We start from the raw sequence: 14,176 nt of genomic DNA on the forward strand, positions 1-14,176 counted from the left end.
GTACCGGACTCATAAAATGGTCTCGAGATGCTGCACTCCTGCTATTGGTCAGAGAGCAGCTATGGTCACCCTGCTTGCGTCTCAAACCCCAGGAGGATTCCACCTTTGTTTTACATTACAAACCCCCCACGCACACACACACGCAAACTCAATACCGCCTTATTGACATTACCCAAAATGTTGATTTACTTTTTATTTTTTAAAACGTGTACCAAAACCAATATTCTGGTAGGCCCATTGGTAAGGTTACAGTTTTCCCAAACCCTCTATTGAGAGAAACAACTAATTTAAAATTGAATGTCAACTCGATTTATGTCCCCCTCATTACTTCTTTTCGATAAATTTAGATGGGGATGGTTAATTAAGATAATGATGATTGTAATGAATCAGCCTATAAAACATGTGTTTTCTAAAATAAATAAAAGGTGTATTCTGAAATCCTATGTAGCCTAACATTTCATTATGTTGCTTGCTTGTATCATATCCGAAATATTTCATTTAATAAAAAGTGATCGTAAATGGTTGTTATTATGCCACTGGAAAATACATCTGTAAGTGAAGTACAAAACGAACAAATCGGTTTATGTTAGAACCATTAATAATTTAATCCTCATAAAATTTACAAAACAGCATCACGAAAGACGTGATAAAACGAACAATTCAAACAGAGCAATATGGAAACAGAGAGGTGTTGATTTGTTAAACGGTTAAATAACATTACCATCACTATCCCATTCACACTTCCTTCCTTCCCCGTGTCCCAGTTACTCACAGTACTGAGCCGCATCACAGCTGTAACGCATCGTCCAATCTAACTAAAAGCATGCATTCAACAACTTGCAAAGTATGTGACAAACACTCAACGCAATTGGCTTTCAATTACCCATCCATCAATTTAAATAATATCTCAACTTTCAGGATCATACTTCTTTTTGCATCTAAACACAAAACAATATTTAATTCAAAGTGTATTTGTTATACACACAGAGCATGTCATACTGTTAGGCTACACAGTGAGGACAACGAGACGCTTCCTTGCAGGCTCTCCCCTCAAACAGTGCAGTATCGATAAAATATGATTCAATAATATAGCGGAACTAGATTAAATGTTGCAATAACAATTCTTTATTTACAATTGTATTATTCAACATCAAATTGCAAATAGCATCAGCGAAGCCTTATTAGTTGACAACTTGCATATAACTGTGTTTAAACTTCTGCCGGGCATATCTAACTTTTGCATAAAATGCTCAACACTAAAGATGACAAACGTTGACGGCGTGAGTGACGGGTGGAACGACGAACAGTGCGATGTTTTCTGGTGAACAAACACATCTGGGGGAGAAAAACATACATCTCAGAGGAACGCGTAACACTGTAAGCTTACTTTCTCCAGAAAGTTCATAGAATATATTACATATTGCTTCAATATCCCATTGCATCATATTTTTTCTTCCTCCATATAGCAGTCTGACACAACAGTTAGGGGGAGGGGGGGTATTTAATTATTCAAATAATTACAGCCTTCAACCAATCACAGATGAGAGAGAGAGAGACCGCTTGTCTCAGCAACTAAGATGTGTTGATCAACTGATGCACCCCATTCAATAATGTACATATTCACAATACAAAATATGACACGGATAGCGTTAAAATATACAAGGAGAACAGACAATCTAAGGCAATATGCTCGTTTTTTTGTTGTTGTTGTTGTTAGCATTTCAAGGTTCTTGCATTTTAGCTCTAAGAAAACTGGCAGACAGATACAAAAACAGGGGCATTTAAAAAAAATCTCCCAAATTAAAAGGTATAGAAGAGGAATTATTTAGTTGTAAATTGATTTATATTCACTGCCTGTAGGATATTTTTTTGAGGGGCAGAAGGTTGTTTGCTCCAAGTCCTGATATAAATGTTTAAAAAAAAAACATTACCTCATGGCTTATATTCATTTCAAAATCTTAACAATCTTTGGAAATTGGCAGAGGGGTGGTGATAAGAGTGATTTCTTTAGAATTGGCTATTCTTAAAAATGTAAGTCAATTCTCAGCAATGACATCCAGCTTTTAGCAGAAAGTGTGATCGACAGTGACACATCTCGATAAATCGTGATCAATCAATCGTACAGCAAAACAGAGGCAACACAGCGTTTAGAGACAGGCCCCATAACATACATAAGAGTCACTGAATACTAGGAACCCCCGTATGCCTCATACAGACAAAGTGTTACTCAAAAGGGACCGTTAGCCCAAAGTACAGTATTCAGAAATCATCTGAGAGAAGGAGTGTCGATCTCGATCTCGGAGAGAAGGAGTTTCGATCTCGGACCAAGGCCCCGCCCCCAGCCCAACCCCTCACACACAGGCCCCGCCCTCGAGCCCCCGCCCCCATCATTTCATTATAATATAAAAATGCTAAACTGATCCAGGGTTTTATGAATACGGACCCTGATCTGTGAGCAGCTTTCTCCATCCTGACCCAAACTGTTACCAACAGGGAAATAAATCAATCAAAAATAAACATCTAAAAACTGTTCTCAGACCAGGGCTTTTGAGTAACGTCATCCATGAGGTTTGGGCAGTTCCAGAACTAAACAATCCACTGAGAATATATATTTTTTTTACAGCTTCCCACAGTGGTGGGCTTGTATCCCCAATGGGATCCTATTCCACATGTAGTGCACTACTTTTGACCAAGGTCCATAGGGCTCTATATAAGGAAAAAAAGGGTGTCATCTGAATCGCAGCTTTTCCAGTCTATTCTGATCTGAGGTCAGCCATGACAATACATTCAGTTTTTTATCTCAGATCCCACATCAAATACACTTTTTTTTAATGCTGTACACACACACACACACACACACACACACACACACACACACACACACACACACACACACACACACACACACACACACTACGAGGTGGCGTTGCATGTTTCTCTGAGGTTGATGGACTATGCTACTGCCTGGGCTGCTAATAAACCCTGGGTGGATTCAGCTGTTTGGGGGCCTGTTTCATTGGACACGGTTGAAACACAGCTAAGTCCGCCTCTGTCCTTCATCGTCAATGTAATGAAAGGCTGGTAGAATTCATAACCCAATTTACACCACATGGGTTATCTGGCTTATCCTCCATATTAAAGTCCTGCTTATTATCATAAGTGATGTCAATATTGCTAGCGTGAGCACCAGGCTGTTTGTGCCGTCATGCCAGCTCCTTGTCACTAATGGCTATGCCGAGTTGAGTTGACAATAACAACAATGGAGTAAGCAAGAACACAATCGTACGGGACTATGCTGCAACATCCACAGTCAACACCTGTTAGCGGGGCGAGGGAATATGATGTCATTATACCCGTTACAGGGGCGAGGGAATATGATGTCATTATACCCGTTACAGGGGCGAGGGAATATGATGTCATTATACCCGTTACAGGGGCGAGGGAATATGATGTCATTATCCCCGTTAGAGGGGCGAGGGAATATGATGTCATTATCCCCGTTAGAGGGGCGAGGGAATATGATGTCATTATACCCGTTACAGGGACGAGGGAATATGATGTCATTATACCCGTTACAGGGGCGAGGGAATATGATGTCATTATACCCGTTACAGGGGCGAGGGGTGAGGGAATATGATGTCATTATACACGTTAAAGGGGCGAGGGAATACGATGTCATTATACCCGTTACAGGGGCGAGGGAATATGATGTCATTATACATGTTAAAGGGGCGAGGGAATACGATGTCATTATACCCGTTACAGGGGCGAGGGAATATGATGCCAGAGGGCTCTGGTTAAAAGTATGTAGGGCATGGTGTTCCATTTAGGATGCACCCTGTGTGTTAACATGAGGGTGAGTAAGGTCCACCACCACACTTCCTCCTCGTCTACACCCAGCACTGCTGTATCATCTGCCATAAATGTATCATTTGGATTAGAGAGATTTAAAAAAATATATTTAAACTGCAATAAAAAAGTAGCAGTGTTTTAATTTCCTGACGGACCGCAGAGCTTACAATGAAGCCCCCAGGAAAACATCTGCACAAAAACAAACACAAAACGTAAGATTCTGAAGAAATTGTTATTGCTTGTTTAGTACATCACACTGACGGACCAGAGCAGTTTGTCCTGGCTTTCTGTCGTGGTGCTAGCTATACGCTCTAGGCTGAGAAGCTAGCGATAATCTGTACACTGTATACATAGCAGCCCCCCCCCAGGCATACCTACCTACCTACACCCTGCATTAGAGCCTGGGTAAAGGCTCCTCTCTTGTACCGTATCAACGACAAGGTCAGACTCTAGTCTTCTCAAACAAACACATAAAACACCGCTCTGCTTTTACAGCAGAGGCAGTCAAGACCAGACCAGGTGAAAGAATAGAAAAGGCCCAAATCAATAGGAAAGTCTGTCTGTTAACTGGTACGGTATGTACAATCTGTCTGGTAACTGGTACAGTATGTACAATCTGTCTGGTAACTGGTACAGTATGTACAATCTGTCTGTCAACTGGTACAGTATGTACACTCTGTCTGGTAACTGGTACAGTATGTACAATCTGTCTGTCAACTGTTACAGTATGTACAATCTGTCTGTTAACTGGTACAGTGTGTACAATCTGTCTGTCAACTGGTACAGTATGTACAATATGTCTGTCAACTGGTACAGTATGTACAATCTGTATGTCAACTGGTACAGTATGTACAATCTGTCTGTCAACTGGTACAGTATGTACAATCTGTCTGTCAACTGGTACAGTATGTACAATCTGTCTGTCAACTGGTACAGTATGTACAATCTGTCTGTCAACTGGTACAGTATGTACAATCTGTCTGTCAACTGGTACAGTATGTACAATCTGTCTGTTAACTGGTACAGTATGTACAATCTGTCTGTTAACTGGTACAGTATGTACAATCTGTCTGACAACTGGTACAGTATGTACAATCTGTCTGGTAACTGGTACAGTATGTACAATCTGTCTGGTAACTGGTACAGTATGTACAATCTGTCTGACAACTGGTACAGTATGTACAATCTGTCTGGTAACTGGTACAGTATGTACAATCTGTCTGGTAACTGGTACAGTATGTACAATCTGTCTGTCAACTGGTACAGTATGTACAATCTGTCTGTCAACTGGTACAGTATGTACAATCTGTCTGGTAACTGGTACAGTATGTACAATCTGTCTGGTAACTGGTACAGTATGTACAATCTGTCTGTCAACTGGTACAGTATGTACAATCTGTCTGGTAACTGGTACAGTATGTACAATCTGTCTGTCAACTGATACAGTATGTACAATCTGTCTGTCAACTGGTACAGTATGTACAATCTGTCTGTCAACTGGTACAGTATGTACAATCTGTCTGTCAACTGGTACAGTATGTACAATCTGTCTGGTAACTGGTACAGTATGTACAATCTGTCTGGTAACTGGTACAGTATGTACAATCTGTCTGGTAACTGGTACAGTATGTACAATCTGTCTGGTAACTGGTACAGTATGTACAATCTGTCTGTCAACTGGTACAGTATGTACAATCTGTCTGGTAACTGGTACAGTATGTACAATCTGTCTGGTAACTGGTACAGTATGTACAATCTGTCTGGTAACTGGTACAGTATGTACAATCTGTCTGTCAACTGGTACAGTATGTACAATCTGTCTGGTAACTGGTACAGTATGTACAATCTGTCTGTTTCTGTTGTCTTCAACCACATGATGTAATTCAACAACTTCTGATGAAACTACTGAACCAAAGTCAAATCCGTAATATTTCAATGTGATAGAATATAGTAGTCTTTCCAGAAAGAGTTTAACCGCAGAGTTTAAAACGACAAAGTGCCTCTTTTTCCTCACTTTGCCTCGTCTTCTGTTGTTTGCTACGATAATAAAAAGAAATCTAAGATCATTTCAGAAAAATCTAAACAGAAAAATAAAACTTAATTTAATAAACTTATAAACCTCTTGACTAAATTAGTCTAATTATCATACAAAGCATTATTTCAGTCAAAACAATAATCTGCAGTGTTTAAAAAAACAAAACATTTGTCTTTATCCAACACATCTGTAGTCATCATCATCATCATCATCATCATCATCATCATCATCATCATCAAAACAAAAACAAACAGCAAAAAGGCAAAACCGGCTGAAATTAGTTGGCTGCTCCGCTCCCTCCGCTGCCCTCCAGAATCCAAACGTAAACATTTGATGCCATTGTGGAACACGAGAGGAATGTTCTAGAACATCAGAGGGGATCAAGGGAGAAAAACAAAAAAAAGTATAAATTGTTTGAGATGAGATCAGATTGCAAAATGGCCACTTGTCCATAGAGAGGAATACATTCATCTGACGAGGATCCCACCGCTGCCACCAGTACTCAGTCAGTCAAACCAGAGGGGGAAGGGCCAACTTAGAGGGGGGAGGGCCGTACAGTCAGTCAACCCAGAGGGGGTGGACCTCCAGGCAGATGGGGAGGGGCCTACAGTCAATCAACCCATAGGGGGAGGGATCTACAATAGAGGGAGAGGGGCCTACAGTAAGTCACACTACGGTGAATGCAGCTGGACAGAGACAGGCTGGCTCACGGGTTCTCCTTTAAGGAGGGGATAGGCGTTTTAGGGTTGCCTCCCTCTTCCTTCTGTAGTGCTTTACTTTCGACCATATAGGGAACAGGGTGCCATTTGGAACACGTAAAAAGTCCAATCTTTCCTCCATCCCCCCACTCCCCCCTTGAACCCTGGGTGACCCCCCCCCAGTGGGGATAGATCTGAGGAACACTTTATGCCAAGTAGATGAAGTCAGAGGTCAGGCTTGGATGGGCAGAGCTGAGTCAGGGCACTGCCAGGTTCACTCAAAGAGCCGTTGGTAGATTGGTTGGGTGGTTGTAGATGAACCAGCGAGCTCATTGGATCCTGGGTGTTAGCATTAAGGTGCTGGTTGGCTACACGCTCCACCAGGGTCAGCAGTATTTCTGTAAACAGATGAAAACAAAAGAGAGAGAGAGAGTTGTTTCAGATACAGATACACATTTAACATACAGTACCAGTCAAATAGTTTTGACACCTACTCACATTCAAGAGTTTTTCTTTATTTTTTACTATTATCTACATTGTAAACTCAGCAAAAAAAAAGAAACAGCCCTTTTCAGGACCCTGTCTTTCAAAGATAATTCGTAAAAATCCCAAAATAACTTCAAAGATCTTCATTGTAAAGGGTTTAAACATGGTCGCCCAACAATTAATGAACATGTACCCGTGGAACAGTCTTTAAGACACTAATAGCTCACAGTTCTGAAAACTTAGGACACTAAAGAGGCCTTTTTACTGACTCTGAAAAACACCAAAAGATAGATGCCCAGGGTCCCTGCTCATCTGCGTGAACGTGCCTTTGGCATGCTGCAAGGAGGCATAAGGACTGCAATGTCCGTACTGAGAGACGCCTAAGACAGCACTACAGGGAGACAATACGGACAGCTGATCGTCCTCGCAGTGCCAGACCACGTGTAACAACACCTGCACAGGATCGGTACATCCGAACATCACACCTGCGGGACAGGTACAGGATGGCAACAACAACTGCCTGAGTTACACCAGGAACGCACAATCCCTCCATCAGTGCTCAGACTGTCCGCAATAGGATGAGAGAAAGTGGACTGAAGGCTTGTAGGCCTGTTGTAAGGCAGGTCCTCACCAGACATCACCGGCAACATCATCGCCTATGGGCACAAACCCACCGTCCCTGGACCAGACAGGACTGGCAAAAAGTGCTCTTCACTGACCAGTCGCGGTTTTGTCTCACCAGGGGGTGATGGTCAGATTCGCGTTTATCGTCGAAGGAATGAGTGTTACACCAAGGCCTATACTCTGGAGCGGGATTGATTTGGAGGTGGAGGATTCGTCATGGTCTGGGGCGGTGTGTCACAGCATCATCGGACTGAGCTTGTTGTCATTGCAGGCAATCTCAACGCTGTGCGTTACAGGGAAGACATCCTCCTCCCTCATGTGGTACCCTTCCAGCAGGTTCATCCTGACATTACACTCCCCCAGAAATGTCCGGGAACTTGCAGGTGCCTTGGTGGAAGAGTGGGGTAACATCTCACAGCAAGAACTGGCAAATATGGTGTAGTCCAAGAGGAGGAGATGCACTGCTGTACTTAATGCAGCTGGGGGTAAACCCCAGCCATCTATCCAGAGATACTACAGTAACATCCAGGGTAAACCCCTGCCATCTATCCAGAGATACTGTTATACTACAGTAACATCCAGGGTAAACCCCAGCCATCTATCCAGAGATACTGTTATACTACAGTAACATCCAGGGTAAACCCCATCCATCTATCCAGAGATACTACAGTAACATCCAGGGTAAACCACAGCCATCTATCCAGAGATACTACAGTAACATCCAGGGTAAACCCCAGCCATCTATCCAGAGATACTGTTATACTACAGTAACATCCAGGGTAAACCCCACCCATCTATCCAGAGATACTACAGTAACATCCAGGGTAAACCCCAGCCATCTATCCAGAGATACTACAGTAACATCCAGGGTAAACCCCAGCCATCTATCCAGAGATACTGTTATACTACAGTAACATCCAGGGTAAACCCCAGCCATCTATCCAGAGATACTGTTATACTACAGTAACATCCAGGGTAAACCCCACCCATCTATCCAGAGATACTACAGTAACATCCAGGGTAAACCCCAGCCATCTATCCAGATATACTGTTATACTACAGTAACATCCAGGGTAAACCCCAGCCATCTATCCAGAGATACTGTTATACTACAGTAACATCCAGGGTAAACCCCAGCCATCTATCCAGAGATACTACAGTAACATCCAGGGTAAACCCCTGCCATCTATCCAGAGATACTGTTATACTACAGTAACATCCAGGGTAAACCCCAGCCATCTATCCAGAGATACTACAGTAACATCCAGGGTAAACCCCAGCCATCTACCCAGAGATACTACAGTAACATCCAGGGTAAACCCCAGCCATCTATCCAGAGATACTGTTATACTACAGTAACATCCAGGGTAAACCCCAGCCATCTATCCAGAGATAATGTTATACTACAGTAACATCCAGGGTAAACCCCAGCCATCTATCCAGAGATACTACAGTAACATCCAGGGTAAACCCCTGCCATCTATCCAGAGATACTGTTATACTACAGTAACATCCAGGGTAAACCCCAGCCATCTATCCAGAGATACTACAGTAACATCCAGGGTAAACCCCAGCCATCTACCCAGAGATACTACAGTAACATCCAGGGTAAACCCCAGCCATCTATCCAGAGATACTGTTATACTACAGTAACATCCAGGGTAAACCCCAGCCATCTATCCAGAGATACTACAGTAACATCCAGGGTAAACCCCAGCCATCTATCCAGAGATACTGTTATACTACAGTAACATCCAGGGTAAACCACAGCCATCTATCCAGAGATACTACAGTAACATCCAGGGTAAACCCCAGCCATCTATCCAGAGATACTACAGTAACATCCAGGGTAAACCCCAGCCATCTATCCAGAGATACTGTTATACTACAGTAACATCCAGGGTAAACCCCAGCCATCTATCCAGAGATACTGTTATACTACAGTAACATCCAGGGTAAACCCCAGCCATCTATCCAGAGATACTACAGTAACATCCAGGGTAAACCCCAGCCATCTATCCAGAGATACTGTTATACTACAGTAACATCCAGGGTAAACCCCAGCCATCTATCCAGAGATACTGTTATACTACAGTAACATCCAGGGTAAACCCCACCCATCTATCCAGAGATACTACAGTAACATCCAGGGTAAACCCCAGCCATCTATCCAGATATACTGTTATACTACAGTAACATCCAGGGTAAACCCCAGCCATCTATCCAGAGATACTGTTATACTACAGTAACATCCAGGGTAAACCCCACCCATCTATCCAGAGATACTACAGTAACATCCAGGGTAAACCCCAGCCATCTATCCAGATATACTGTTATACTACAGTAACATCCAGGGTAAACCCCAGCCATCTATCCAGAGATACTGTTATACTACAGTAACATCCAGGGTAAACCCCAGCCATCTATCCAGAGATACTACAGTAACATCCAGGGTAAACCCCTGCCATCTATTCAGAGATACTGTTATACTACAGTAACATCCAGGGTAAACCCCAGCCATCTATCCAGTGATACTACAGTAACATCCAGGGTAAACCCCAGCCATCTACCCAGAGATACTACAGTAACATCCAGGGTAAACCCCAGCCATCTATCCAGAGATACTGTTATACTACAGTAACATCCAGGGTAAACCCCAGCCATCTATCCAGAGATACTGTTATACTACAGTAACATCCAGGGTAAACCCCAGCCATCTATCCAGAGATACTACAGTAACATCCAGGGTAAACCCCTGCCATCTATCCAGAGATACTGTTATACTACAGTAACATCCAGGGTAAACCCCAGCCATCTATCCAGAGATACTACAGTAACATCCAGGGTAAACCCCAGCCATCTACCCAGAGATACTACAGTAACATCCAGGGTAAACCCCAGCCATCTATCCAGAGATACTGTTATACTACAGTAACATCCAGGGTAAACCCCAGCCATCTATCCAGAGATACTACAGTAACATCCAGGGTAAACCCCAGCCATCTATCCAGAGATACTGTTCTACTACAGTAACATCCAGGGTAAACCACAGCCATCTATCCAGAGATACTACAGTAACATCCAGGGTAAACCCCAGCCATCTATCCAGAGATACTACAGTAACATCCAGGGTAAACCCCAGCCATCTATCCAGAGATACTGTTATACTACAGTAACATCCAGGGTAAACCCCAGCCATCTATCCAGAGATACTGTTATACTACAGTAACATCCAGGGTAAACCCCAGCCATCTATCCAGAGATACTACAGTAACATCCAGGGTAAACCCCAGCCATCTATCCAGAGATACTGTTATACTACAGTAACATCCAGGGTAAACCCCAGCCATCTATCCAGAGATACTGTTATACTACAGTAACATCCAGGGTAAACCCCACCCATCTATCCAGAGATACTACAGTAACATCCAGGGTAAACCCCAGCCATCTATCCAGATATACTGTTATACTACAGTAACATCCAGGGTAAACCCCAGCCATCTATCCAGAGATACTGTTATACTACAGTAACATCCAGGGTAAACCCCAGCCATCTCTCCAGAGATTCTGTTATACTACAGTAACATCCAGGGTAAACCCCAGCCATCTACCCAGAGATACTGCAGTAACATCCAGGGTAAACCCCAGCCATCTATCCAGAGATACTGTTATACTACAGTAACATCCAGGGTAAACCCCAGCCATCTATCCAGAGATACTGTTATACTACAGTAACATCCAGGGTAAACCCCAGCCATCTACCCAGAGATACTACAGTAACATCCAGGGTAAACCCCAGCCATCTACCCAGAGATACTGTTATGCACCTATAGGTATTGAAAACGAGATGGTTCATCAAAAGATTTCATCCTGTAAAATGTCAAAAAAATAAATATTAGAATGAGCTTTGTCAGGAAAACAGTATATACCGTAAATACACAGTAAAAACCCCATAGCAAAATGGATAGAATTGAAGGAAATTTGCTTCCGAAGCGGAGTCCAGAATATAACTAATAAATACTAAATGGAAAGTTTATTAGGTACACCCATCTAGTACTAGGTCAGACCCCCCCCCATTGCCTCCAGAACAGCCTGAATTATTTGGGGCATGGAAATGTTCCTCTATTGTATCTCAATTGGTATCAAAAGGACCTAACATCTGCGAAGGAAATAAATTCCCCCAATTCACCACTGCCACCAGCCTGTACCGTTGACACCAGGCAGGATATGGGACCATGGACTCATGACCAATTCACCACTGCCACCAGCCTGTACCGTTGACACCAGGCAGGATATGGGACCATGGACTCATGACCAATTCACCACTGCCACCAGCCTGTACCGTTGACACCAGGCAGGATATGGGACCATGGACTCATGACCAATTCACCACTGCCACCAGCCTGTACCGTTGACACCAGGCAGGATATGGGACCATGGACTCATGACCAATTCACCACTGCCACCAGCCTGTACCGTTGACACCAGGCAGGATATGGGACCATGAACTCATGACCAATTCACCACTGCCACCAGCCTGTACCGTTGACACCAGGCAGGATATGGGACCATGGACTCATGACCAATTCACCACTGCCACCAGCCTGTACCGTTGACACCAGGCAGGATATGGGACCATGAACTCATGACCAATTCACCACTGCCACCAGCCTGTACCGTTGACACCAGGCAGGATATGGGACCATGGACTCATGACCAATTCACCACTGCCACCAGCCTGTACCGTTGACACCAGGCAGGATATGGGACCATGAACTCATGACCAATTCACCACTGCCACCAGCCTGTACCGTTGACACCAGGCAGGATATGGGACCATGGACTCATGACCAATTCACCACTGCCACCAGCCTGTACCGTTGACACCAGGCAGGATATGGGACCATGGACTCATGACCAATTCACCACTGCCACCAGCCTGTACCGTTGACACCAGGCAGGATATGGGACCATGAACTCATGACCAATTCACCACTGCCACCAGCCTGTACCGTTGACACCAGGCAGGATATGGGACCATGGACTCATGAACAATTCACCACTGCCACCAGCCTGTACCGTTGACACCAGGCAGGATATGGGACCATGGACTCATGACCAATTCACCACTGCCACCAGCCTGTACCGTTGACACCAGGCAGGATATGGGACCATGGACTCATGACCAATTCACCACTGCCACCAGCCTGTACCGTTGACACCAGGCAGGATATGGGACCATGGACTCATGACCAATTCACCACTGCCACCAGCCTGTACCGTTGACACCAGGCAGGATATGGGACCATGAACTCATGACCAATTCACCACTGCCACCAGCCTGTACCGTTGACACCAGGCAGGATATGGGACCATGGACTCATGACCAATTCACCACTGCCACCAGCCTGTACCGTTGACACCAGGCAGGATATGGGACCATGGACTCATGACCAATTCACCACTGCCACCAGCCTGTACCGTTGACACCAGGCAGGATATGGGACCATGAACTCATGACCAATTCACCACTGCCACCAGCCTGTACCGTTGACACCAGGCAGGATATGGGACCATGGACTCATGACCAATTCACCACTGCCACCAGCCTGTACCGTTGACACCAGGCAGGATATGGGACCATGGACTCATGACCAATTCACCACTGCCACCAGCCTGTACCGTTGACACCAGGCAGGATATGGGACCATGGACTCATGACCAATTCACCACTGCCACCAGCCTGTACCGTTGACACCAGGCAGGATATGGGACCATGGACTCATGACCAATTCACCACTGCCACCAGCCTGTACCGTTGACACCAGGCAGGATATGGGACCATGGACTCATGACCAATTCACCACTGCCACCAGCCTGTACCGTTGACACCAGGCAGGATATGGGACCATGAACTCATGACCAATTCACCACTGCCACCAGCCTGTACCGTTGACACCAGGCAGGATATGGGACCATGGACTCATGACCAATTCACCACTGCCACCAGCCTGTACCGTTGACACCAGGCAGGATATGGGACCATGAACTCATGACCAATTCACCACTGCCACCAGCCTGTACCGTTGACACCAGGCAGGATATGGGACCATGGACTCATGACCAATTCACCACTGCCACCAGCCTGTACCGTTGACACCAGGCAGGATATGGGACCATGGACTCATGACCAATTCACCACTGCCACCAGCCTGTACCGTTGACACCAGGCAGGATATGGGACCATGGACTCATGAACAATTCACCACTGCCACCAGCCTGTACCGTTGACACCAGGCAGGATATGGGACCATGGACTCATGACCAATTCACCACTGCCACCAGCCTGTACCGTTGACACCAGGCAGGATATGGGACCATGGACTCATGACCAATTCACCACTGCCACCAGCCTGTACCGTTGACACCAGGCAGGATATGGGACCATGGACTCATGACAATTCACCACTGCCACCAGCCT

General features: G+C 44.7%; 1 protein-coding gene across 1 annotated transcript in view; it reads right to left on the reverse strand.

The window, feature by feature from the left end:
- Positions 1 to 1,102: 1,102 nt before the first annotated feature.
- LOC109885725 (nuclear receptor coactivator 2) overlaps positions 1,103 to 14,176 on the reverse strand; it is a 223,519-nt gene continuing 210,445 nt past the window's right edge. The window contains 1 exon segment of the mRNA XM_031835033.1: positions 1,103 to 6,983. Coding sequence (XP_031690893.1) covers positions 6,972 to 6,983 — 12 coding nt within the window. The 3' untranslated portion in view covers positions 1,103 to 6,971.

This window comes from Oncorhynchus kisutch, linkage group LG11 (genome assembly GCF_002021735.2).
Source record: "Oncorhynchus kisutch isolate 150728-3 linkage group LG11, Okis_V2, whole genome shotgun sequence".
Lineage (NCBI taxonomy): Eukaryota > Metazoa > Chordata > Actinopteri > Salmoniformes > Salmonidae > Oncorhynchus > Oncorhynchus kisutch.